The sequence below is a fragment of the Mustelus asterias genome, chromosome 9 (genome assembly GCF_964213995.1).
Source record: "Mustelus asterias chromosome 9, sMusAst1.hap1.1, whole genome shotgun sequence".
NCBI classification, from domain to species: Eukaryota; Metazoa; Chordata; class Chondrichthyes; order Carcharhiniformes; family Triakidae; genus Mustelus; species Mustelus asterias.
In genome coordinates this window covers 5,095,314-5,120,649 of record NC_135809.1, presented here as the reverse complement: position 1 = coordinate 5,120,649, position 25,336 = coordinate 5,095,314, and the positions used below count along the sequence as shown (strand labels likewise).

At 45.1% G+C, this 25,336-nt stretch overlaps 1 protein-coding gene across 1 annotated transcript; it reads left to right on the top strand.

The window, feature by feature from the left end:
• The first annotated feature begins 1,434 nt into the window (after window positions 1-1,434).
• On the top strand, window positions 1,435-25,336 carry LOC144499016 (sodium-coupled monocarboxylate transporter 1-like). The gene is made up of 16 exons (XM_078221074.1): window positions 1,435-1,785; window positions 3,741-3,806; window positions 6,376-6,427; window positions 6,528-6,595; window positions 8,359-8,513; window positions 8,602-8,742; window positions 11,429-11,558; window positions 12,955-13,043; window positions 13,286-13,398; window positions 15,142-15,209; window positions 18,654-18,740; window positions 19,699-19,901; window positions 22,421-22,524; window positions 23,254-23,295; window positions 24,067-24,125; window positions 25,202-25,336. Exons 1-16 carry the CDS (start codon window positions 1,435-1,437, stop codon window positions 25,334-25,336), a joined length of 1,863 nt encoding a protein of 620 aa, XP_078077200.1.

Sequence of the window (25,336 nt, the reverse complement as noted above, 5' to 3'; positions counted from 1 at the left end):
CTTCAAAATATGGGTCAAAATCCTGGAACGCCCTTCCTAACAGCACTGTGGGTGTACCTACACCTAAGGGACTGCAGCGATTCAAGAAGACTGCTCACCACCACCTTCTCAAGGGCAACTCGGGATGGGCAATAAATGCTGGACTAGCCAGCAACATCCACATCCCATAAAGGAATAAAACAGATTGAGGGAGTCGTTTGATCACAACAGCTTCAAATGATGGAGTTAGGAATTGTAAAACACCACAGTATTTGTACTCATTCACTCCTCACTATTAGTCATGGTTTCTAGATCAAATGCGACTAATATTTTGATTTGATTTGATTTATTATTGTCACATCTATGAGTATACAGTGAAAAATATTGTTTCCTGCGTGCTGTACAGACAAAGCATACTGTTCATAGAGAAGGAAAGGAGAGAGTGCAGAATGTAGTGTTACAGTCATAGCTAGGGTGTAGAGAAAGATCAACTTAATGAAAGGTAGGTCCATTCAAAAGTCTGACCGCAGCAGGGAAGGAGCTGTTCTTGAGTCGGTTGGTATGTGACCTCAGACTTTTGTATCTTTTTAAAATATTTTAAGAACATGTGCTGCAATCCCAGGGGTAACAACAGGACTCTTCCTGTAGTTCAATGGTTAAGTAACAGGAATAACAAACTATGTATTTCTTTGAAGCAGGTTAGAATGAATACCTCTCTGAGGACTGCTGTTACTGAGTCAGTCTTTTAAAAATTGATGTGCATAATGAGGATCAGTGCCGAGAGGGAGCGTGGGAATGTGAGAATGGAAGGTAGCTTCAGCTGAGGGAGATAATTTTTCAGACAACAGCATTCCAAGCAAAACAGTACAAGAGTTCTTTCTGCAAAAGCTAATTGGAGAAGTCGTATGAGTCAGTGAATCACAGACTGGGGAAGTCCCAGATTCTAAAATGTGGCCTGTCTTGAGCTGACTAAATTTACTCTGTGGGACCCTGGATTCGGGAAGAGCTATTTGGCCATGGTCGCTATTCCTCCTCAATGATGGCGGCTGGTGAATATGGCAACCCTTCATTCTCACCCTGTGACTGAATAACCCTTCCAACACACTCACACAGGAATAATGAACACTTGACTGAGGCCTAAGAGGCTATTTAAAGCCCATCGGTCATCCTTCCTCCCTGCTTCCTTCCTCCCTCCCTCGATCTCCTCTTTCCACATTGGTCTTTGTTGCCAAATCCTGTATGTTGGGTTAATGAATCATGTTTTCTAGTTGACTATGCTCTTTAATGGGTAACATGTGGGACATTCCTTATAAACTCAATCCAAGAGGTGGGGAATTTCAGATTGGTTTGACATTAACTTGCTAACAGGTTTGGAAGTGGACAGCTCACTGCCGCGTGGGAACATTGTCCAGATCTGCCAGCAAGCTCTGGGCTGAGGGAAGGGAGTTCTGCAGTATGCCTGCACCAAGAGTTTCTGGCGGTTTCAGTACCTGGGATTACGTGGTTTTTGCTGCCATCCTGCTGATTTCAGCCCTGGTGGGGATCTACCATGCAGTGGTGGGGAGAGGAAAGGAGACATCGGAAGACTTTCTCCTGGGAAGCCGCCAGATGAGCTCCATACCAGTGGCTCTCAGCCTCACGGCCAGCTTCATGTCTGCAGTGACAATGCTGGGGGCCCCGTATGATACCTATCACTTTGGGGCTGTCAACACCTATTTTGCCATTTCTTACACGTTAGTGGTGATTCTCAGTGCCGAGGTCTTCCTGCCTGTCTTCTACAGGCTTGGGGTCACCAGCAGCTATGAGGTAAGAGCCCAGGTGAGGGGAAGGGTCACAGCAGATTGCCAATAGTCACTGAGTAATTAAAACTGCCACAGTTAGTAAACTCCCAAATCAGTAGGAATCCATATTGATGTGTGATAGTCAATCAGTTCTGGTAAGTGACTCTCTAGATGCTTCCCTTCATGATTTGGCAATGTGATTTTTAATAGAATCCCTACAGTGCAGAAGGAGGCCATTGGCCCACCGAGTCTGCACTGACCACAACCCCACGCAGCTCCTTTCCCCATCAACCCATTCATTTACCCTAGCTAGTCCCTTTGACACTAAAGGTCAATTAAGCATGGCCAATCCATGTAACCCGCACATCTTTGGAATGTGGGAGGAAACCGGAGCACCCGGAGGAAACCCACGCAGACACGGAGAGAATGTGCAAACTCCACACAGACAGTGACCCAAGCCGGGAATCGAACCCGGGTCCCTGGCGCTGTGAGGCAGCAGTGTTAGCCACAGTGTCTTCTTAGGCAGTTCCTTGGTTGGCCACAAGCCAGGGTCTCCCATGACTGGGTACGGGAGTGGTGGGGGAGGGGGGGGTGGTGGTGGAGGGGGAGTGTGGGAGTGGATGGTGGGGGGTGTTTGGTTTCTTCAGGATATTCCTGAAGTCTTTCTGCTGTCTGCCTGGGAACATCCTGCTGTGACTGGGATTTGAGTCGGGTAGTTGTTTCAGGAATCTGGTGTCAGGCATGCGAATAATATCCGCCCTGGAGCTGGAATGGACGATTAGCACCTCGATACTGGGCGAGCTGGCCGAGGAGAGAATGCTGCTATTGGACTGCCTTGCCACTAGATTTAAAGATCTTCCAAAGGCTCCACTTCTCCAGGGCTCTGAACTGCCTGCTTTAGGTTGGCCAAGCTTTTCAAACTAATACCTCAACCAATGAGATCGATATTGAGAAACCAGTGTAGATAAGTATGCAGACTCTGCAGCTACAATGAGGAATATGGTAACCAAGTTCATTAAAGTTTATTTATTCGTCACAACTCGGCTTACATTAACGCTGCAATGAAGTTACTGTGAAAATCCCCTAGTCGCCACACTCCAGCGCCTGTTCGGGTACACTGAGGGAGAATTTAGCACGGCCAATGCACCCTAACCAGCACGTCTTTCAGACTGTGGGAGGAAACCAGAGCACCCGGAGGAAACCCACGCAGACACGGGGAGAACGTGCAAACTCCACACAGACAGTGACCCAAGCTGGGAATTGAACCCGGGTCCCTGGAGCTATGAGTGCTAACCGCTGTGCTACCGTGCCTAGTTTCTTCCTTCTGTCTCTAACATTAAACATCCTCCCTGCCTATTGTCTTCCCACTTGACTACTCTTGAGACTTTGGGTTTGCGTTTTGCAACAAGTCCAGTTGCTGTAAACTCAACAATGTTCTTTAATCATAGAATCATAGAAACCATACAGTGCAGAAGGGAGCCATTCTGCCCATTGAGTCTCCATCGAAGACAGAGCATCCTACTCCGGCCCAACCCCGTTCCCCAACGTATATACCCCGTTAATCCCACAACCCACACATTCTGGGACATGAAGGGGCAATTTAGCATGGCCAATTCACCTAACCCGCACATCTTTGGAGTGTGGGAGGAAAATGGAGCACCTGGAGAAAACCCACGCAGACACGGGGAGAATGTGCAAACTCCATGCAGACAGTGACCCAAACCAGGAATCGAACCCGGGTCCCTGGTGCTGTGAGGCAGCAGTGTTAACCACTGTGCCGTCCTCTTACAATGTTGTGATTGATCTGTGCTAAAATATGTCAAGTTTCTAGAACAATTCAGCACTTTTTGTGATATTAGTGAACCAGATGCCACATCGAGTGGAACAGCACAGCGGAGAATGAAGATGTCTCCCCCAGACAAACTAGCTTTATAAATGATATTTACACCCAGGTTTCACTTGTGACTCTTTGATTTTTAGTACCTGGAGTTGCGGTTTAATAGATGGATCCGTTTATGTGGAACAATATTGTTTATGATTCAAACAGTAAGTACCCAATTAAAATAAGTGCATAACTCCTACTATCCCATAATAATATTTTAACTGTATAAAAATAATCAAAAGTACATTTATTTTGAGTGACAGTTTTTATGGTAAGCAATCTGTAATGTTAAAATGGAATCAAAGGACTATGCCTGGCACTCAGAATGTTGAGCTGACTTTACAGCTTTGATATAGAGCTTGTATTAACTACTGGGCCGTGAATTATTCTTCTATGTACGTGCTTCTTTCTAGCCTCAGTCTTGCACTACTCTTCAATAAACTGTCCAATCAGTGTTTGCTACGCTGGCTTACCCAGCGGCATTCTGTTTCCAGCTATTCGGGAAGTGAAATAACTCCTCAGAGGCTGGTGTCCCTTCACCAGATTCTCTTTGTTTACAAACTCAATTCCACCCCTAAGAGTGTTTCAGGTACAAAGTCAGAATCCAGAGTGTCAGTAGCCCTGACGTTCCTCAGTATATGATGTGGAGATGCCGGCGTTGGACTGGGGTAAACACAGTAAGAGTTTTAACAACACCAGGTTAAAGTCCAAGAATGGCATTTGCTACAAAATAAACCTGTTGGACTTTAACCTGGTGTTGTTAAAACTCTTACTGTGTTCCTCAGTATATACACAGATGAGACTCTCTGATTGGGCAAACAACTGTTACTCCAATCAAGGATTTCTTTCGATACCAATCAAGTAAACAAACTCAAATTAACTTAGGGACAAAGTAAAAGGGGCAGCTCCCCAAAAGGAAGGGGGGGAACAGCCCGAACCAAAAACAAAGTCGAAAGGAAACTTAAAACGTCAAACCAAAAGGTGATTATCGGGGTCGATAATACACCCCAGCCCCTGCGGCGCCCAGCGGTCGCGGAAGGCGTCAACCGCGCCCGTGAACACCGCATGCTCCCTCTCCAGAGACACCTGGCCGCGAATGTAGCCGCGGTAGAGGGGCAGACAGTCGGGATGGACGGCCCCGTCGATCGCCCGCTGCCTGGACCTATTGATGGCGCGTCTCGCCAGGCCCAGGAGCAGGTTCACGAGGAGGTCGGCATCCCGACCCGCCCCTCTCCGCACCAGGTGTACTCCAAGAAGCCAACCTCGTGGGCCTCATTGAGGTAATTACAAAAAGTAATTTGATGCTCAGAGTTCACTCACCTCACTGATTCTCAATCCTTTTTGAGAATCACCAAAGTTTTCAAAACAGAAGGAGGCCATTTGGCCTATCCATCCTGTTGTGCCAGCTCTTTGAAAGAACTATCCTCTAAGCCCCATTCTGCACTTTGTGTATAGCACTAACTCAATGTGCCCAAATGTCCTCCTTCCATGTTGTAACCATTCTATGATTCCCTGTAAAATTTTACATTTCAAGTTTATATCCAGTTCCCTTGCTGAAGCTCTTTGCTTCGCTGTGCTGGCTGGGAACTCCTCGTGTGAGCAATTGCTGACACTACCACCTTCTTCTAGCCTTTGACACTGCACACTGGCCCTGCAACGCGTAACACCACAGTGATCTCCTTGAGTCACTTTCAGCATATTTTGAAGCAGTTTCCTTTATTTGAGTTTTGTCAATGTATTCCAATTTGCATGTTGACATATGTTTTGCTGTGTTTAAACCAGAATCTGCATCAGTAAACATGGTTGCATAAGTTTGCACTTGGTTAAATATATCTGTTATGTTTGTATCGCATGTAGCAACTCATTGCCCAAACCTTGCCCAAGGCAAAATGGTCACAATTCCCAAATGTGCCTCAGAACTGATCTCAGAAAGTCTCTCTCTTTCTCTTTCTCTCTTTCTATCTCTCTTTTTCTCTCAGTGGGGTGTGAGGATGGTGGGGTGGGGGGGGTGGGGGGGGGGGTGAGGTTGGGGCTCAAGATCTGGTAAAACCCAAAAGTCACAAACTCGCTGGCTACATCGCGACTTCCAATTCCCTTCTCCCCTTCCCCCCACCATCACAGGTGACATAATTAGGTTCATGTCCACAATGGGTGTGAACCTGATTTCAATACATTTGAAAACATTAACATGTTATTAGAGAACCCCCCCCCCCCCCCACCCCCCTCGCTGTATACTTAGCCCGAGGTTGGCATGTCATCACTTCACCCAGACGTGAATCTGTTGAGGGGATCCCCAGGGGAGCATGGGTGAGTATAGCCCTTAGGGGAGAGGGACGTGGCCAGGCACTGTGCCAACCTGGGAGAGCCGAACTGTACTGGTGGCAGTGCCAGGGGCAGACCCAGTGGGAGCCTCACGGAGGCAGAGAGGGATTCAGTTATTTGTGGTGGCGAGGGGGAAAGTGGACGTGGGAGCTGGGGCTGCCGGCAATGGCCGTTTCGGTGGGGGGTTCAGGGGAAGGGGTCCGATGTTCGACGGTGGTGGGGTGGGGGGTGGGGGGGAGGTTGGTGCCGGTGTTGGATATCTGGATGGAGGGTTCTCTTGTTCTCACCTTCTCTTATTCTCTCTCTCTCTCTATCTCTCTTTCTCTATTTTTCCTTCCTTTAATTTAATGGCTTTTGAAATCGGTGTTTAATGAGTCCTTGGTTATATGAATTATGCCTCATTTATTTCAGGTTTTATACACCGGCATCGTTATTTATGCTCCAGCACTGGCATTGAATCAAGGTCTGTATTACTTTCCTGCCCCATCATTTGTCAGTTCAGCAATAGTATCAGTGACTTTCTCTCCTGCTGATTCACCGATATCTTATTTCTTTGCTTTAAGTGACAAATTTCAACCTCTGGGGCTCTATTATCTCAACTGGAATCGTCTGCACTTTCTACTGCACCTTGGTAAGTTCTGATAATCGAGTTGGTGAAATTAGCAATGAGAGGGCACAAGGTTAAGGTCATCCCAAAAAAGGGTTAAAGGGTTTACGTAGAATGGGATAAAAGCAAATTACTGTGGATGCTGGTATCTGAAACCAAGAAAGAAAATGCTGGAGAACGTCAGCAGGTCTGGCAGCATCTGTAAGGAGAGAAAAGAGCTGAAAGGGTCATCTTTCGAGTCCAGATGACCCTTTGTCAAAGCCTTGCCCAGCTTTAACAAAGGGTCATCTGGACTCGAAACGTCAGCTCTTTTCTCTCCTTGCAGATGCTGCCAGACCCGCTGAGATTTTCCAGCGTTTTCTCTTTTGGTTACTTGTACATGATGCTATTCCTCTTCTTTGTTTTAAGGAGGTCTCAAAGCTGTTGTGTGGACGGATGTTTCAGAACCAGAATGAGGAATTCTCATCCACAAACCTTTGCTAACAGAGTCCGTCAATTATTTCAAAAGGAAGCTAGATGCTGGCTTATAGAGGAAAAGACCTGGGGAGTGAGGAATAGAGTGGGAATGGGCAACGTTCAGAAAAACACAAGGGCAAATGAAGTGCCAAATGACCCGTTTCTGTGCTTGGGTGCTAACTGAAGCTCGGTTAAGCTCAGTCTGGTTATCTCAAAGTGCTTTACAGTGAACTAAATGTTTCTAAAGAGTAGTCACTTTTGTATCGGAAGGCATGAGGCAGCCAATTTGCACACAGCAAGTTTCCAAAAACAACAATGAGATAATGATGGATTGTGGTTGAGGGTTAAGCATTGGCCAGGACACCATAGACAACTATCCTGTCTGCTAGAGTACCAGAACAGAAACCCGAAAGCCCAACTAGACCCCAACTATTTTTAATTTTGGCATTAGTGTGAGGATAAGATGTTTCACTCCAGGTGTGATTCTATTGACCTATTGGGAAGCTTCTTAAACTTTATTTAACAATACAGTTGAACTATAACAAATGACTTAGCTTAATCTTTACCAGTTGAAATACTTAAACATGACAAGGTATAAGTCTTAACTGCTAACCTATCTCTATTAGTTCCAATCAAGCAATATTCCTCTTATAGACTTAAACCCCTCTTCAAAATCAGTTAGCATCACCCTGGCTGACGTATTTGTACTTGTTAACAGTCCTCAAGCCTTTTGAACACCTCTGGACAGACAGAAAGACAGAGACACCTATCTTTTATCAGCCCCAAACAGCAGCCTCCAGAGAGAGAAAGATACCTCTTGCTTATTTCAAAAACTGACTGTTTCAAAATAGAAGAGAACTGTGTGCTTTTCCCTGCAAGCTAAGCTCCAGCCATTCACATGACTCTGCCTCTGCCAATCAACCTAATCAACCTACTCTGAAACCCCAAGGGAAAAACCAAAATAAACAAAAATGCATTAACTCAGCTTAAAACAAATTGGCACTGCATAAAACAGCTGAATTTTAAACACACCTCTCAAAAGGAAACATGATTAAAAATTCTTAAAGGCACAGTATCATCACATGCCCTTGTTCAAATGTCGTAGTGGAACCTATTCTGATGGCCTCGAAGGGAAGACAGGGTTATGTTTCACCTGAGAATGGCACCTCTGACAGTGCAGCACTGCCTAAGTTACACGTTGGATGTATCAGTTCGATGCGTGGTCTCTGCAGTGAGATTTGGACCCACAATCTTGTGAGTCAGAGGACTACGCACTGAGCTAAGGCTGACTCCTGACTTGTACATGATGCTATTCCTCTTCTTTGTTTTAGGGAGGTCTCAAAGCTGTTGTGTGGACGGATGTATTTCAGATTGTAATCATGGTGACTGGGCTTGTGTCAGTCATTATCCAAGCGATGATATTGGAAGGGGGCATCAATAATGTACTGAATACTGCTTCTCAGGGGGGAAGACTCAACTTCTGGAGGTAAAGTTTACAAAGATCTGGAGGTAAACTTTACAAAGACCTTTTACCAACATGCTTTGTAATTTAATGACCAACCTCTGTGTACCAGTTTTGACCCCAACCCATTTCAGAGACATACCTTTTGGACAATTGTAATTGGTGGCACTTTCACATGGACGGGAGTCTATGGAATAAATCAGGCCCAGGTTCAGAGGTACATCTCCTGCAAGACTAGAACTCAAGCCAAAGTGTGAGTATTCATTTGTCATTTTAATCTTGGAATTAACTGGAATCTGGCAGCACCTCAATTTTTAAATTCTCATCCTTGTTTTCAAATCTCTCCACGTCCTCGCCTCATCCCTTTCCCTGTGATCTCCTCCGGCCTGACAAAACCTACGCTCTCTCTGACAAAGGGTCATCTGGACTCGAAACGTCAGCTCTTTTCTCTCCTTACAGATGCTGCCAGACCTGCTGAGGTTTTCCAGCACTTTCTCTTTTGATTACGCTCGCTCTGATTCTGGTTTGCTGAGCATCCATGATTGTAATCACTCCACCCTTAGAGTCTGTGCCTTTGTGCCTTCAGTCATCTGGACCCCAAGCTCTGAAATTTCCTCTAAACCTCTCCACCTCTCTACCCCCGTCTCTCCTCCTTTAAGACACTCCATAAGTCCTACCTTTTTGACTCGCAGTTGGTCAGCTATCCCAATATCTTATGCTGCGCAGTGTTGAAATTTGTCTCATCATATTCCTATGAAGCATCTTGGGAAGGTTTTTTTTATAGCATTTATAGCGTTACATAAATGGAGGTTGTTGTTGATGAAATCATGCTGTTAAATCATTCGTTGACCACCTGAAAATGTTGGAGTAACAGGAAACTCCAAGTCGGGAAAAAGTATCTATTCCTGCATTGGCAGAATATCAATGTTGTCAGGTACGGTGGTACAGTGGTTAACACTGCTGTCTCACAATTCCAGAGACCTGGGTTCGATTCCTGGCCTGGGTCACTGTCTGTGCGGAGTTTGCACGTTCTCCTTGTGTCTGTGTGGGTTTCCTCCGGGTGCTCCGGTTTTCTCCCATAGTCCAAAGATGTGCTGGTTAGGTGCATTGGCCAGGCTAAATTGCCCTTAGTGTCCCAGGATGTGTAGGTAAGCAGGGTAAATGTGTGGAGTTACGGGAATAGGGCCTAAGTGGGATTGTTGTCAGTGTAGACTCAATGGGCCAAAAGGCCCCCTTCTGCACTGTAGGGATTCTACGATTCTTTCAGCTTGAAGGAAAATGATTTGACCGATCTTCTGTTCCAGTCATGGTGAATGATTGAGTTTGATCCCCCCGGCATTGTCAGGCATGCCTGTTTTATATAAGCAGGTAATTAGCCGTAGTCTAGAAAGGACCATAGTCACCTTTCCCCCTTTCAGAGGCAATTGGTTATCTAGCTTGAGGGGAAACATTCCATGTCAAGTTCAGGGCAAGTTAAAGAGTCAGACCTCCATCAACAGCCGAATTGGGGATCGAACCTGCACCGTTGGCGTTATTCTGCACCACACTCTAACCATCAAAGCTAACCGGCTCCCATACCTGCCTCATATAACCTTAAACTATTTGTGACTTTTAACTCTTGACATTCCTGTGCTGCATTGTTGGAGATTTTCAGGTGAAGACATTACTTCTCTCTCAGGTGGATGTAGGAGATCCCATGTCGCTATTTGAATAAGAGCAGGGGCCAATTCTCCTTTATATTCTGGCCAATATTTATTCCTCAATCACAGATGATCTGATCATTCCCACATTTCTGTTTATGGGAGCTTTCTGTGCACAAAATGGCTGCACTGTTTCCTACCCTACAACAGTGACTACACTTCAGAAGTACTTCATTACACGTAGAGTGAAGGTTTTCCAGGCTCATTCCTGGGATGGCAGCTCTGTCATATGAGGACAGGCTAAGTCGATTAGGAGTTTAGAAGAGTGAGGGGGATCTCATAGAAACCTATAGAATTCTAACAGGGTTAGACAGGGTAGATTCAGAAAGAATGTTCCCAATGGTGGGGGAGTCCAGAACTAGGGGTCATAGTTTGAGGATAAGGGGTAAACCTTTTAGAACTGAGGTGAGGAGAAATTTCTTCACCAGAGAGTGGTGAATGTGTGGAATTCACTACCACAGAAAGTAGTTGAGGCCAAAACGTCTGATTTCAAGAAGAAATTAGATATCGCTCTTGGGGCTAAAGGGATCAAGGGATATGGGGGGAAGCGGGGGATCAGGATATTGAATTTGATGATCAGCCATGATCAAAATGAATGGCGGAGCAGGCTCGAAGGGCCGAATGGCCTCCTCCTGTTTCTATTTGCTATGTTTCTATGTTGAAGCACTCTGAGACACATAGAGGCTGTGAAAGCAGCCAAAAACCAATCCAGCTTCCTATTGAAGATTTGCCAGACAGTCCAAGTCGCAGCGGTGACAGTGATTATCTCGCTGAGCAGCACAAAGCTTCTCTGGCAGTGAGCAGTGAACCTTACGCCAGTCAAACCTTTCCAACAGCTGCTACTTCAGCCAGTTGGTGATGAGAGAATATAAAACCACCCCACCCTGGACATTCTCTCTTCCACCTTCTTCCACCGGGAAAAAGATACAAAAGTCTGAGGTCACGTACCAACCGACTCGAGAACAGCTTCTTCCCTGCTGCCATCAGACTTTTGAATGGACCTACCTCGCATTAAGTTGATCTTTCTCTACACCCTAGCTATGACTGTAACACTACATTCTGCACACTCTCCTTTCCTTCTCTATGAACAGTATGCTTTGTCTGTATAGCGCGCAAGAAACAATACTTTTCACTGTATGTTAATACATGTGACAATAATAAATCAAATCAAATCAAATAAAACACAGCTCAGATCTTTCTGCCAGTTGATGTTGGAAACTTTATTTTGCTCTGCTCCAGAGCCCTTTACCTGAACCTCATTGGACTGTGGGTCATCCTGGTCTGTACGGTGCTGTCAGGATTGTCCATGTATTCTCTCTACCGTGACTGCGATCCGTGGACTTCGGGGAAGGTTAAAGCTCCAGATCAGGTACACTGCTCCAGCAGACAATTACTGACGGCTTGGTATTTTTGCACAGTTTGTCAGGAACACAGCTACATTATAAATAGTCACCGGAGGCCGTACGGGTAGTATCTACACCTCTGAATCAGAAGGTGGCGGCATGGTGGCACAATGGTTAGCATTGCTGCCTCACAGTGCCAGGGACCCGGGTTCGATTCCGGCCTCGGGTCACTGTCTGTGTGGAGTTTGCATGTTCTCCCCATGTCTGTGTGGGTTTCCTCCACTTTCCTCCCACAGTCCAAAGATGTGCGGGTTAGGTTGATTGGCCATGCTAAATTGGCCCTGGTGTCAGTGGGATTAGTAGGGTAAATGTGTAAGGTTACGGAGATAGGGACTGGGTGGGATTGTGGTCGGTGCAGGCTCGTTGGGCCGAATGGCCTCCTTCTGCACAGTAGGGATTCTATAATCCTATGATTCTAAGCTTTGAGCTTTGTTGTCTTGATTTTGGTGATGTAATCTCGGCTGTTATTTCAGTAAGTCAGTGCCGTATCATCAGATGAACAGTTGAAGCGATGCCCTATTGCTCTTTCAGGTGGATGGTGGCCACTGTTTCAGGAAGAGCAGATAAGTTCACCCTGGTGTCATGACCAATATTTACTCTTTGGCCAAAATCAATAAGGCTGGAGGGTATCTGGCCTTTCATACTGCTGGCTTTCTTTAAACTAGAACACCACTATCTCTGTACCTTTGGAGAACCAGGATGGTCGAAGGGAAGTTAAATTGATTTTGCTTCCCAAACAGTTTCTGTGTTCCTCTTTAACTCATTTCTGTTTGTGTGAATGTGCAGTCTTGAAATTGGCTGCTGTGTTTACTGCAGGTGGCACAGTGATTGGCACTGCTTCCTCACAGCGCCAGGGCTCACATTAACTCTGCAATGAAGTTACTGTGAAAATCCCCTGGTCGCCACACTCCGGCGCCTGTTCGGGTACACTGAAGGAGAATTTAGCATGGCCAATGCACCCTAACCAGCACGTTTTTCGGACTGTGGGAGGAAACTGGAGCACCCGAAGCAAACCCCCACGCAGACACAGGGAGAACGTGCAGACTCCACCCAGACAGTGACCCAAGCCGGGAATCGAACCCGGGTCCCTAGTGCTGTGAGGCAGCAGTGCTAACCACTGTGCCACCGTGCCACTGGGGATAATTCTCCTGCTCTTTATTGAAATAGTGGCCGTGAATGCAAATGAAAGGATATGTGGGGCTACTGTTTGACGACTCATCTATATAAATAGGTATTACCTGCAGCATATTACTGAAACATGTACCTAGACCTGTATGTTACCCGTAGTATATGTATGTGTATGTTATCTACAGTACATGCCTGAATAATCAGCATGTACAACCTATTGGTTGTGTTATTTAGCTGGTGCCTTACATGGTGATGGACATTCTGGGAGGTTACCCGGGGCTGCCAGGTCTCTTTGTGGCATGTGCGTATAGTGGGACATTAAGGTAGGTTGGGATAGTGGAACAGACACTCAATCAAATCAAACTTTATCTTTAACACATTGTTTTGAACTTGGACACAAGTGCTGGAAAACTTGTCAATTTAAACCGTGCAAATCGTGGCTTGTTGTCCACTGATACTTGAGTTTAATTTCTACTTAGCTTAATACGCTAATTAAAACTTGTTTGTCGAAGAACTTCTATGAACGTTTCATGACAATGGTGCATTTAAACCTCTCCCGTTGCAGCACAGTGTCATCCAGCATTAATGCGCTTGCTGCTGTAACAGTGGAAGATCTCATCAAGCCTTATTTCACAACCCTCTCAGAGAGGGAGCTCTCTTGGATTTCCAGAGCTTTGAGTAAGTCGTTGGTCTTCTTCATTTGGCAACTTGCCATTCTGTTATGCTAGGCCGGACTGAAAGGCCGGAACTTTACCACCACACCCGCCCCAGAATCAGGGCAGGCGCGGCTCACAGAACAGAATTCTCCGTAGGCCTTGGGTGGGATTTTACAAGCTTCACCCGAGCGTGGTTGTAAAATACCGGCCAAAGTGCTCAATGTCTTGGTTGAGTCAATTTGAAATTGATAAGGGTCAATTAGAGGTTGGAGAAACTTGGTTTATTCTCACTGGCATGACGGAGGTGGAGGGGCAACCTGATTATGAGGGGCATGGACAGAGTGGATAGTCAGAAGCTTTTTCCCAGGGTGGAAGAGTCAATTACTAGGGGGGCACAGGTTTAACGTGCGAGGGGCAAGGTTTAAAGATGTACGAGGCAAGTTTTTTACACAGAGGTTGGTGGGTGCCTGGAACACGCTGCCGGGGAGGTAATGGAAGCAGATACGGTAGTGACTTTTAAGGGGCATCTTGACAAATACATAAATAGGATGGGAATAGAGGGATATGGTTCCCAGAAGGGTAGGGGGTTTTAGTTCAGTCGGGCAGCATGGTCGGTGCAGGCTTGGAGGGCTGAAGGGCCTGGTCCTGTGCTGTAATTTTCTTTGTTCTTTGTTCTTTGATTAGGCCTTTCTGAAGAATGAGAGATGATTTAATTGAAACATATAACATTCTTCAGGGGGCTGACAGGGTAGACGCTGAGAAAATGCCCCCCGCTCGCTGGTCTGGGGAAATCAATAGTTACTTTCATTTGCTTTATTTCAATTGTTGGATTAATGGAACTTATTGTTAAATTCTTGTGTGAACAAGAGACCTTCTGGGAGAGTTTTTTTTTGTTGATCTGGCAAAGGTCACAAACAAACATTTTCCAAGAAAATATCCTTTCTCCTTCAATTGTACAGTTACACCAAGAATTAATATTAAGGTTCCTTTTCCAAATTCCTAGCGTTCATTGACACTTGCTACAGCATTACCTCTGAACTTGACTATTCCAATGCCCTCCCACCTTCTACCCTTCCTTAGCTTAAACTAATTCTAAACCCGTTGTCCATATCCTAACTTCTGCTAGGTCCTATTCACCCTCACTTTGTGCTCGTTGACACATGTTGGCTCCCGGTCTGACAACACCTTAATTTTAAATATCCTGGCCTTGTTTGCAAATCCTTCCATGCCCTCATCCATTCCTATCCTTGTAACCTTCTTCACCTATACAACCTATACAACTTACGTAACCCATACATCTATACAGCTTATACAACCTATACAATCCATACTCCTATACAACTTATACAACCCCCTATACACCTATACAACTTATACAACATATACACCTATTCAGCCCTCTGAAATCTCTGCACTTCTCCAATTCTAGCCTCTGGAGTATCTTTGATTTTAATCACTTCCCCATCAATGGACATGCATCCAGCTGCCTGGGCCATGGGTCCTGGAATTCTGCCCCTAAACCTCTGCACTCTCTTCACCTCACTCACCTCCTTTAAGACACTCTTTAAAATATGCCCCTTTGAACAAGATTTTGGTCATATTTCCTAATTTCTCCTCATACACCTTATTCGTTAACACTCCTGCGAAGCCCCTTGGAATGTTTTATTTTGCTCAAGGCGCTATATTAATGCAGTTTGTTGTTGTGTGTGGTCAGAGTTCCACTCCACAGGCAAAGTTCACCATTCTGTTCTGTCTTCACTTTCAGGCCTGTTGTTTGGTGCTGTATGTGTCGGGATGGCTGGGTTAGCCTCACTGATGGGAAGCCTTTTACAGGTACCTTGTTGTTTGTTGGAACTAAATTTGCCCCATTTTCAGAATCCTTTCCTTTATCTATGGAGGATTTGTCCAGCCTCCTGGGCCAATACCGATCTCTCAACCACTATCACTAATTTTGATTTGATTTATTATTGTCACATGTATTAGCATGCAGGAAAAAGTATTATTTCTTGCGCGCTATACAGACAAAACATACCGTTCATGAGAAGGAAACAAGAGAGTGCAGAATGTAGTTTTACAGTCATAGCTAGGGTGTAGAGAAAGATCAAGTTAATGCGAGGTAGGTCCATTCAAAAGTCTGATGGCAGCAGGGAAGACGCTGTTCTTGAGTTTGTTGGTACGTGATCTCAGACTTTTGTATCTTTTTCCCGACGGAAGAAGGTGGAAGAGAGAATGTCTGGGGTGCGTGGGGTCCTTGATTATGCCGGCTGCTTTTCCGAGGCAGCGGGAAGTGTATCTCATTGCTGTCTATGGGATCTTGTTGTGCACAGGTTGGTTGTTGCATTGCCCACATTACAACAGTGACCACACTTACACAAAGCGCTTCATTAGCGTAGGGGATATAGTTAAAACAGTAAAGGCCTGTGGCAAAATGCTAGAAGACATTAATGAACTCACAAAATGGGTGTGCCATTGACAAATGAACTTCAGTGTTGTTAAGTGTGAGCTCGTGCATCTTTGGGGTAGGAAGAATGATGTCCCCATTTAATCCTTGGAAATAGATGTCTAAACAGGGTGAAGGGGCAGAGGGATCAAGGAGTACAGCTACACAAATCACCAGAAGTAGCGAACCAGTTAAGAAGGCCATAAAAATTGAAACAAAACACTGAGGTTCATCGCTGGAGGGATAGAATATTGAAAAGTTAAGTTAAAGTTTATTTATTAGTCACAAGTAGGCTTACATTAACACTGCAATGCAGTTACTGTGAAAGTTCCCTAGTCACCACACTCCGGCACCTGTTTGGTTAGACTGAGGGAGAATTTAGCACGGCCAATGCACCCTAACCAGCACATCTTTGGACTGTGGGAGGAAATCGGAGCACCCGGAGGAAACCCACGCAGACACGGGGAGAACGTGCAGACTCCACACAGACAGTGACCCAAGGCTGGGAATTAAACCCGGGTCTCTGGCGCTTTGAGGCAGCAGTGCTAACCACTGTGCTGCAATGCCGCCATAGGAAGTTACGTAGCACATGGATTAGGGAATGCCTGTAATGCTCTGAACAATTCTGGTTCCGTATTATAAAAGTGCTATTAAGGCACAGGAGAAGAGACTCACGAGAATAGCTTCAGAATTGAGAGGTTATAGTGATCAGCAAAGACTCAACACTTTGTTATATATTTAAACAAGATTACAGATTGCTTTAACAGCTGATCACCTGATTTGATGGTGATGTCATTAGCTCAGGCCGCAGTTTTACTTTCAGCTTTGTATTTGACGCAGCGCAGAGAGTAGCTCCTCAATAAAACCTATTCTGTGTGTTGTTTGAATCTCTGTGTGCAAGCCAATCTGTTATCTTATCTGTTAAAACCCACAGCCCCTAACATAGTTAGGACATTACAAGGTTGGAGCTGATTTTCTCTGGAAAAGAGGAGGCTTGGTAGAGATCTTTTAAAATTATGAATGGGTTCGAATGAATCGCAAAAAGTTGATTTGCAGGTGCAGCGGGTGATTAAGAAGGCAAATGGAATTTTGTCCTTCATTGCTAGAGGGATGGAGTTTAAAAGCAGCCAGGTTATGTTGCAGCTGTTTAAGGTGCTGGTGAGGCCACACCTGGAGTACTGTGTACAGTTTTGGTCTCCTTACTTGTGAAAGGATATACTGGCACTGGAGGGGGTGCAGAGGAGATTCACTAGGTTGATTCCAGAGTTCAGAGGGTTGGCTTATGAGGAGAGACTGAGTAGACTGGGACTATACTCATTGGAATTTAGAAAAATGTGGGGGAATCTTATAGAAACATATAAAATTATGAAGGGAATAGATAAGGTAGAAACAGGGAAGTTGTTTCCACTGGCAGGTGAAACTAGAATGAGGGGGCATGGCCTCAAAATAAGGGGGAGCAGATTTAGGACTGAGTTGAGAAGGAGCTTCTTCACTTAAAGGGTTGTGAATCTGTGGATTTCCCTGCCCAGTGAAGCAGTTGAGGCTACCTCTTTGGATGTTTTCAAGGCAAAGATAGATTTTTGAACAGTAAAGGAATTAAGGGTTATGGTGAGCGGGCGGGTAAGTGGAGCTGAGTCCACGAAAAGATCAACCATGATCTTATTGAATGGCGGAGCGGGCTCGAAGGACCAGATGGCCTACTCCTGCTCCTAGTTCTTATGTTCTTTATGAAATAGAGAAATTGTTTTCATTTATGTGTGAGCCTGAAACTAGGGGCCATTAATATAAGACAGTCACAAATAAACCTACTAGGGAATGGAGGAGGAACTTCATCAGAGAGTGGTAAGAATACGGAGTTTGCCACCACAGTCTGTAGTTGAGGCAAATGACATAGCAGCATTTAAGGGGAAGCTGGATAAATACATGAAGGAGAAAGAAAAAGAAGGGCATGTTGATGGGGTGAGATGAAGTAGGGTGGGAGGGAGGATAGTGTGGGGGATGAAGGTGAACACCAAGCTGGTGAATTGAATAGAAACATGGAAACTAGGAGCAGGAGTAGGCCATTCGGCCCTTTGAGCCTGATTGCCATTCTACATGATCATGGCTGATCCTCTATCTCACCATCGTACTCCAATGCTCCCCATTGTATGCGGACGGCCTCAACCGGGATCTTGGGTTCATGTCACACTACATGTAACCCCACCATTTGGCCTGGGCTTGCAAAATCCCACTAACTCTCCTGGCTTGAGACAATTGACACCTCTTTAACCTGTGATTATCCCCTCTCCACTCACACTGTCTGTACCTGTAAAGACTTGATTACCTGTAAAGACTCGCATTCCAACCATTATTTTGCAATTGTGTCTCTGTCTATATCTGCCGTGTTTGTGAACCCAACTCTCCACTCACCTGATGAAGGAGCAGCGCTCCGAAAGTTCGTGATTCCAAATAAACCTGTTGGACTTTAACCTGGTGTTGTGAGACTTCACCCCAGTCCAATGCTGGCAACTCCACATCATCCATACCCCTCAACATCCTTAGAGTCTAGAAATCTATCCATTTCCTTCTTGAATACATTCAGTGACCTGTCCTCCACAGCTCTTCTGTGGGAGAGAATTCCACAAGTTCAGCACCCTCTGAGTGAAGAAATCTCTCCTCATCCTAATCCAAAATGGCCTCCCCCATATCGCAAGACTGTGGCCTCTTGAATAGCCTGTTTCTGTGTGCCGTACATTCTATGTTATGGGCTGTAAAGTGCTTTGGGATGTGCTGAGGTTGTGACAGGCACTGTTTGCAGATACAGGTACTCCACCTCCTCTCTGTGCTTACATTTACAGGCAGCTCTCAGTATTTTCGGAATAGTTGGTGGACCGGTCTTGGGATTGTTCACTTTGGGCATTTTGTTTTCCTGGGCCAATTGCATCGTAAGTACGACGTGTTGTCGAATGAGTGTCTTAGGATACAACTCAGGTTTTGGGGCAATTCATTCTGAGCAATCAGATGGTGCAGTCTCCCAGTTAATAAGTTAACTTTGAGCTTATAGAATTAAATTCATGCCACCAATTACTTAAGAGTCATCCTGGGGGGGGTTCTCTGGCTTCCCCTCCCTGTGTTTCTCACAGCGGGAGGCATCGCACCATTTGCCCATGGCACGATCATCTGGTCCCGCCACTGTCAATGAGATTTCCCACTGATAGTGGGTTTCCACAGCAGGGGTGTGCCGTCGGTGGGACAGCAAGATCCTGTCGGGATGAGCAGCTGGAGAATTCCGGTTATTGAGCCAAACAGCACAGAAAGAGGCCCTTCGGCCCATCATGTCTGCGCTGGCCATCAACACCTCTCCTAATCCCGTTTCCCAGCACTTGGTGAAACAGCCTTAATAAAAGCAAATTACTGCGGATGCTGGAATCTGAAGCCTTTGTATAATTTGTATATTGGAAACTAGTCATCTCAACACTTGAGATGGCTTTCACTGACTCTGAGAGTGATGGACTTTTATTCAGCAAAAATACCAGGAGATGTAGAGGAAAGGTTGAGAAATAGACTTGAGGTACCGATCAGCCATTAACTAATTGAATGGCGTAACAGGCTCCAGGGGCTGTACCTATATTAATTTCCTACAGTGTCATCGCCTTATCATTGATTTTTGTTTCCATCCCATTGAGTGTAGATCCCTGCTGGATGTGCAGAATGGGCTAAATTTCCCCATAAGGTCATTGGGCAGAGGTCGGATTGGACGAAAGCTTACAGTCATAATTAAATCAAACCTTCAGTGCTGACAGGAATTTTCAGATCCGACAGTTAATACGGACTTGGTCTTTACTGATCTCCATGTTAATAAGTTCATTTGATCTGAGCTGTTGCCTTTCTGGTTTACTGTAGGGTGGAATCGTGGGACTCATCACTGGATTTGCATTTGCACTGTGGATTGGAGTTGGATCTCAGATCCACCCACCGCCCCCTGAGGTGAATATGCCTCTAAACCTCAGTACCGCCGCGTGTAACGTCACTCAGCTGGGTAATCAGACATCCTGGAGAACCAATTCCCTTCTCGCAACAGGAACAGCAATGTTCCGAAATGACAGGTCCGTAAAAACTATCAATGGAAATTCAGGGGTTGAGATAAAGTCATTCCGCTCATTGGTCGTGTATCTAAGATCTATCCTCTATCAACCATATTGGTGTGACTGTGGCATCTTGGATAGGAGAGACACTATCGCCAGAATTTTACCGCCCCCTTGCCACAGGAATTGGAGCGGGCGAGGGATAGAACATAGAACATAACAGCGCAGTACAGGCCCTTCGGCCCTCGATGTTGCACCGACCAGTGAAACCAACCTAAAGCCCATCTAACCGATACTATTCCAATATCATCCATATGTTTAACCAATGACCCTTTAAATGCCCTTAATGTTGGCGAGTCCACTACTGCTGCAGGCAGGGCATTCCACGCCCATACTACTCTGAGTAAAGAACCTACCTCTGACATCTGTCCTATATCTATCACCCCTCAATTTAAAGCTATGTCCCCTCGTGCTCGTTATCACCATCCGAGGAAAAAGGCTCTCACTATCCACCCTATCTAATCCTCTGATCATCTTGTATGCCTCTATTAAGTCACCTCTTAACCTTCTTCTCTCTAACGAAAACAGCCTCATGTCCCTCAGCCTTTCCTCATAAGACCTTCCCATCATACCAGGCAACATCCTGGTAAATCTCTAATGGATGGACAATGGGAAGGTCCGTTGACCTCAGGCAGAATTTTACAGTTTCGGGACGAGTGAGGCCGTAAAATCCCACCTTATAAGAACATAAGAAATAGGAGCAGGAGTAGGCCATCTAGCCCCTCGAGCCTGCCCCGCCATTCAATAAGATCGTGGCTGATCTGATTTGGTTTAGTTCCACTTACCCGCCCACTCCCCACAACCCTTAATTCCCTTATTGATCAGAAATCTATCTACCTGTGACTTAAACATATTTAACGAGGTAGCCTTCACTGCTTCAATGGGCAGAGAATTCCAGAGATTCACTACCCTCTGAGAGAAGAAGTTCCTCCTCAACTCTGTTCTAAACTGACTCCCCCTTATTTTGAACAGTCCTCTACTCCATAGGAAAACCCGAGACTACAAGGATGTTTCATCCACCATGCACATGTCAGGCCCTAAGTCCAAACCTAAAACGGTGATGAAGTAAAGATATAATTAGAATATAGAGAATTAGGTAACATTCATATATATATAGGACATTGCATTTTAGTTAAATCCAAATGAATTGAACAAGCAGCCCCTCTTTCGTAAGAATTGACTGGAAATTTTTAAAAAACCTTTTTGAACATGGGCATCATGACACAGGCTGTTGGAGAACATTCCTTTTTGCTAACGACTTTCTGTTAAAAGGCTAGTAACGTTCCTCGATGTCAAGACTGGTCTGGAAAATGGCACACTGATCATAGAATCCCTGCAGTGCAGGGGAAGGCCATTCGGCCCATCAAACCTGCACCGACTCTGACTGAGTGCCTTACCCAAGCTCTCTCACCCACCTTATCCCCGCAACCCCACGTATTTCCCATGACTAATTCCCCCTAATATATTTTTAAGAATTTTTAAAATTTCCAGTGAATTCTCAAACCATTATGTAATGCTCATTTATTCTCAGTCGAGTTTTCAGAGATATTCTTGTGTGTGCAAACATGTCTAGGTGAACACTTTAGTCCTTTCTTTTCCTCACGAAAGAGGGACTGCTTGTTCAGTTCATTTGGATTTAACTAAATTGCAATGTCCTAATTACATATGAATTCTACCTAATTCTCTATATTCTAATATAGGGAATGCACATCTTTGGAGTGTGGGAGGAAACCGGAGAACCCGGAGGAAACCCATGCACATGGGGAGAATGTGCAAACTCCACACAGTCACTCAAAGCCAGAATTGAAGCCTACTCCTTGGCACTGTGAGGCAGCAGTGCTAACCATTGTGACACTGTGCCACCCCAATATTGGGAGCTGAAAAAATAAGTTAGAACAAACAGGTTCATGAGCATCAGATCAGCATTTTACACAGGGTATCCTGGAGACGGCATGAAGGATTCAAACATCACCCCCCCCCCCCCCCCCCGCCCCCACTGTTTAAAATTAATCCTTAAATAACGCACCCTCTGATTTGAGTTTCAATTCCCGCACTGGCTGAATTTATTCGTGAAGGCCCTGCATTCTCAACCTTGTCCCTCACCTGAGGTGCGGTGACCCTCAGGTTAAATCACCACCGGTCAGCTCTCTTCCTCAAAGGGGAGAGCAGTCCATGGTCAACTGGGACTTTACGTGAGAGGCTGTGTTGGAATTCCCACACTCATTGAGATTGGGAGTGAGTCACTGTAATGGCCGTTGTAACTGGTGCACTGCCTGGTGCAGTGTTCTTGCCTGCTGATTGGTGTAGATTCTGAAGGTCTAAGAGGATGGAAAAGCACAAAGGAGCTTTGAAAAGATGAAGCAATTGTTTGACTTGAAGTCACATTGATGTTTGCGTGTGATGCGGTGAATAGGGGCTGTGATAATGGGCGAGATGGTTCGTGCAGTTACATTTTGATGATGATTACTCTCATTCCACAGGGCTGAAACACTGGAAACCTGGTATTCTTTATCCTACTTATACCTGAGCACCTTTGCAACTTTACTCGTTATAATTGTCGGTTTAGTCGTCAGCATACTAACAGGTATGTACATAGCGTTTGGCTTTTCCATAGAATCATTGACTCTTATAGCTCAGTAAGTAGCCTTTCAGCCCATTGTGCTCTCATGTAAGGTTTGCCAAGTGATCCTACTACCCCTCTCCTCCATAGCCCTGCAAACCTTATCCCTTCAAGCATTTCTCCAATTCCTTTTTGGAAGTTCCTGTTGAATCTGCTTCCATTACCCTTTCAGCCAGCATATTCCAGATCATTCCAACTCACTATGTAAGAAAGCGTTTCCCCACGTCCCCTGGCTGGAGAATCTAAAATGGGGGGGGGGGGGGGGGGGGGGTGGCGGGAGGAGTGGCACAGTCTCAGAATAGGCGTCAGCCATCCATTTAGGATTGAGATGAGGAGAAACCTCTTCATTCGAAGAATTGTGAATCCAGAGGATTGTAGATGTCGAGTTGTTCAGGGTGTCAGTCGAGGTCAGGGGTCAGTAAATATTTAGCCGCTAAGGCCATTAAGGGATTTGGGGAGAGTGCAGGAAAATGGAGTTGAGATAGGTCAGCCATACAGAGCAGGCCTGAAGGGCCGAGTGGCCTACTCCAACTCCTGTTTCTTATGTTCTGATATAATGTTGCTTCTGGCACTTTTGCCAAACACCTTAAATCTGTGTCTCCCAGTTTCTGACCATCTGAAACTGTTCCTTCTTCTGGATTCTATCAAAACTATTCATGACTTTGAACACTTCTCAACCTTTCCTGCTCTAAGGTGGCCAACCCCAGCTTCTCCAGTTAGTTCAGGATGGAACTGGTAAGTGTTGAGAGTTTTTCTAACAGTCTTGACTTTTTCCAATTGGGTCGAAAATTGAAAGAAGCTGAAGAGAATTGCTTCATTCGGCTCATTATCATCAACATTTTCCTGATAACACTCCCGTGAAGTGCTTTGGGATGTGAGTTGTGTCGATGATCAGGTATAAGTGTGAACACAGTTGTGACTGCTGTCACTAGAAGTCTTCATGCGTAACCAAGCGGCGGGTGGTTTCATTAGTCGTTTTTTTGTACTGTCATTTCAATGCATTTATGGATAAATATTCTGTCAGGAGGAAGAAAAGCTCAAGTCGGCACAGAGTTACTCCTGAAACGGACAGACTTTTTGTGCTACTTTCCTTGGTCTTCTAATGGCGTAAGTAGTCCTCTCATTCGCTTTCCATGTATATCCATTTTGTATGAAGTCTGGTGTCCTACTCACAGTAAGAAGTTTAACAACACCAGGTTAAAGTCCAACAGGTTTATTTGGTAGCAAAAGCCACACAAGCTTTCGGAGCTCCAAGCCCCTTCTTCAGGTGAGTGGGAATTCTGTTCACAAACAGAGCATATAAAGACACAAACTCAATTTACGTGAATAATGGTTGGAATGCGAATACTTACAACTAATCAAGTCTTTAAGAAACAAAACAACATGAGTGGAGAGAGCATCAAGACAGGCTAAAAAGATGTGTATTGTCACCGAAAGGTCCTACTCACAGCCATGCCCATCATCACACCTCAGATTTCCACCTTCCCATCTGCAAATCTCCATCAGAATTGCATCTCATTTGCAGTTTAATGATTACAAAATTTGAGGCGATCACAACTGAGTGGGTAAGTACAGAGCAATCAAATACAAAGGGACACAAATGCCCGAGGGACGACCGGAGACATGAAAACACAAAATAAAGAATCTGAAAAATTAGGAAAAAGTGAAAATAATTCAAACCACTCAAGACATTTGACAACCTTTACATCTGCTAAGTGGTTAGTTTACAACATAATAAAAACAGGAAAAAAATTACAGCAAAATAAACATTTCTACTGTTAACACTTTCAATGCCCAATGTGCTTTCTAGTAGAAGGCGATGGAGCTGGAGCCTTAAATTGTTGCAGGTTCCAGACTATTATCATTGAACCATGCTCACACTGTCTGCTATGGGCTATGGAGATTGGGAAATCTATTCAGTTGACCAGAATAAACAGAGTTAAAAAGGGCAGAAGAACCCAAAAAAAAGCAAACGCTTCTTCACATTTTTAACAAATTGGCAGAGGGCATCTGATCCATAGCCTTGGACCTTTGACATCCAGGGTCAAGTGTTTCTCAGGCAGCTCCTTCCAAACACACCTCTACCACCTATAATGATAAGGATAATGGGTGTACAGAAAGTCCAGCACCTTCAAGTTCCCCCCCAAGTGTGACTTGGAAATATATTGCGGTTCCTTCATGGTTAAAGGGTCAAGATCCTCAAACCTCCCCTTAGTAAGAGTATCTACACCACATGGGTCAAGATAGCAGCTCACTTCGACATTCTCATGGAATCATAGAATCCCAACAGTGCAGAAGAGGCCATTCAGTCCATCGAGTCTGCCCCCCTCCCTCCCCCCACCTTATTCCTATAACCCACACATTTACCATGGCCAATCCATCTAACCTACACATCTTTGGACACTAAGGGATAATTTAGCATGGCCAATCCATCTAACCAGCACACATTTCAGTGAAAATTAGAGATGGGCAACAAATCCCAGCCTTGCCAGTGAGACCCACATCATGAAGAATGAATGGAAATCTCTTTGGAATATCTTTGGTCTGCCACTGGACTGTATGAAGGACTTCCATTCTCTAATTCTTCACTTTGATGAGCAAACGCATGGAATAATCATTTGGTGCGATGTGTGTTTTGCAGGATAGAACCGAGATTGTGGATTGTACACCTTGCAGTGACACAGAGATTGGAAACGACAATCTTGCCTTCAGTCACATGGAGCTGGACAGCACCAAGGAAAGGCCATTCGGTCCATCAAACCCAGAATATCTTTGA

Coding starts and splice junctions, on each gene's coding strand:
- LOC144499016 (XM_078221074.1), top strand. CDS start 1,435: ATGCCTGCACCAAGAGTTTCTGGCGGTTTCAGTACCTGGGATTACGTG. Junction 3,807..6,375: donor TATTGTTTATGATTCAAACA/GTAAGTACCCAA, acceptor CATTTATTTCAG/GTTTTATACACCGGCATCGT. Junction 15,210..18,653: donor TGATGGGAAGCCTTTTACAG/GTACCTTGTTGT, acceptor TTACATTTACAG/GCAGCTCTCAGTATTTTCGG.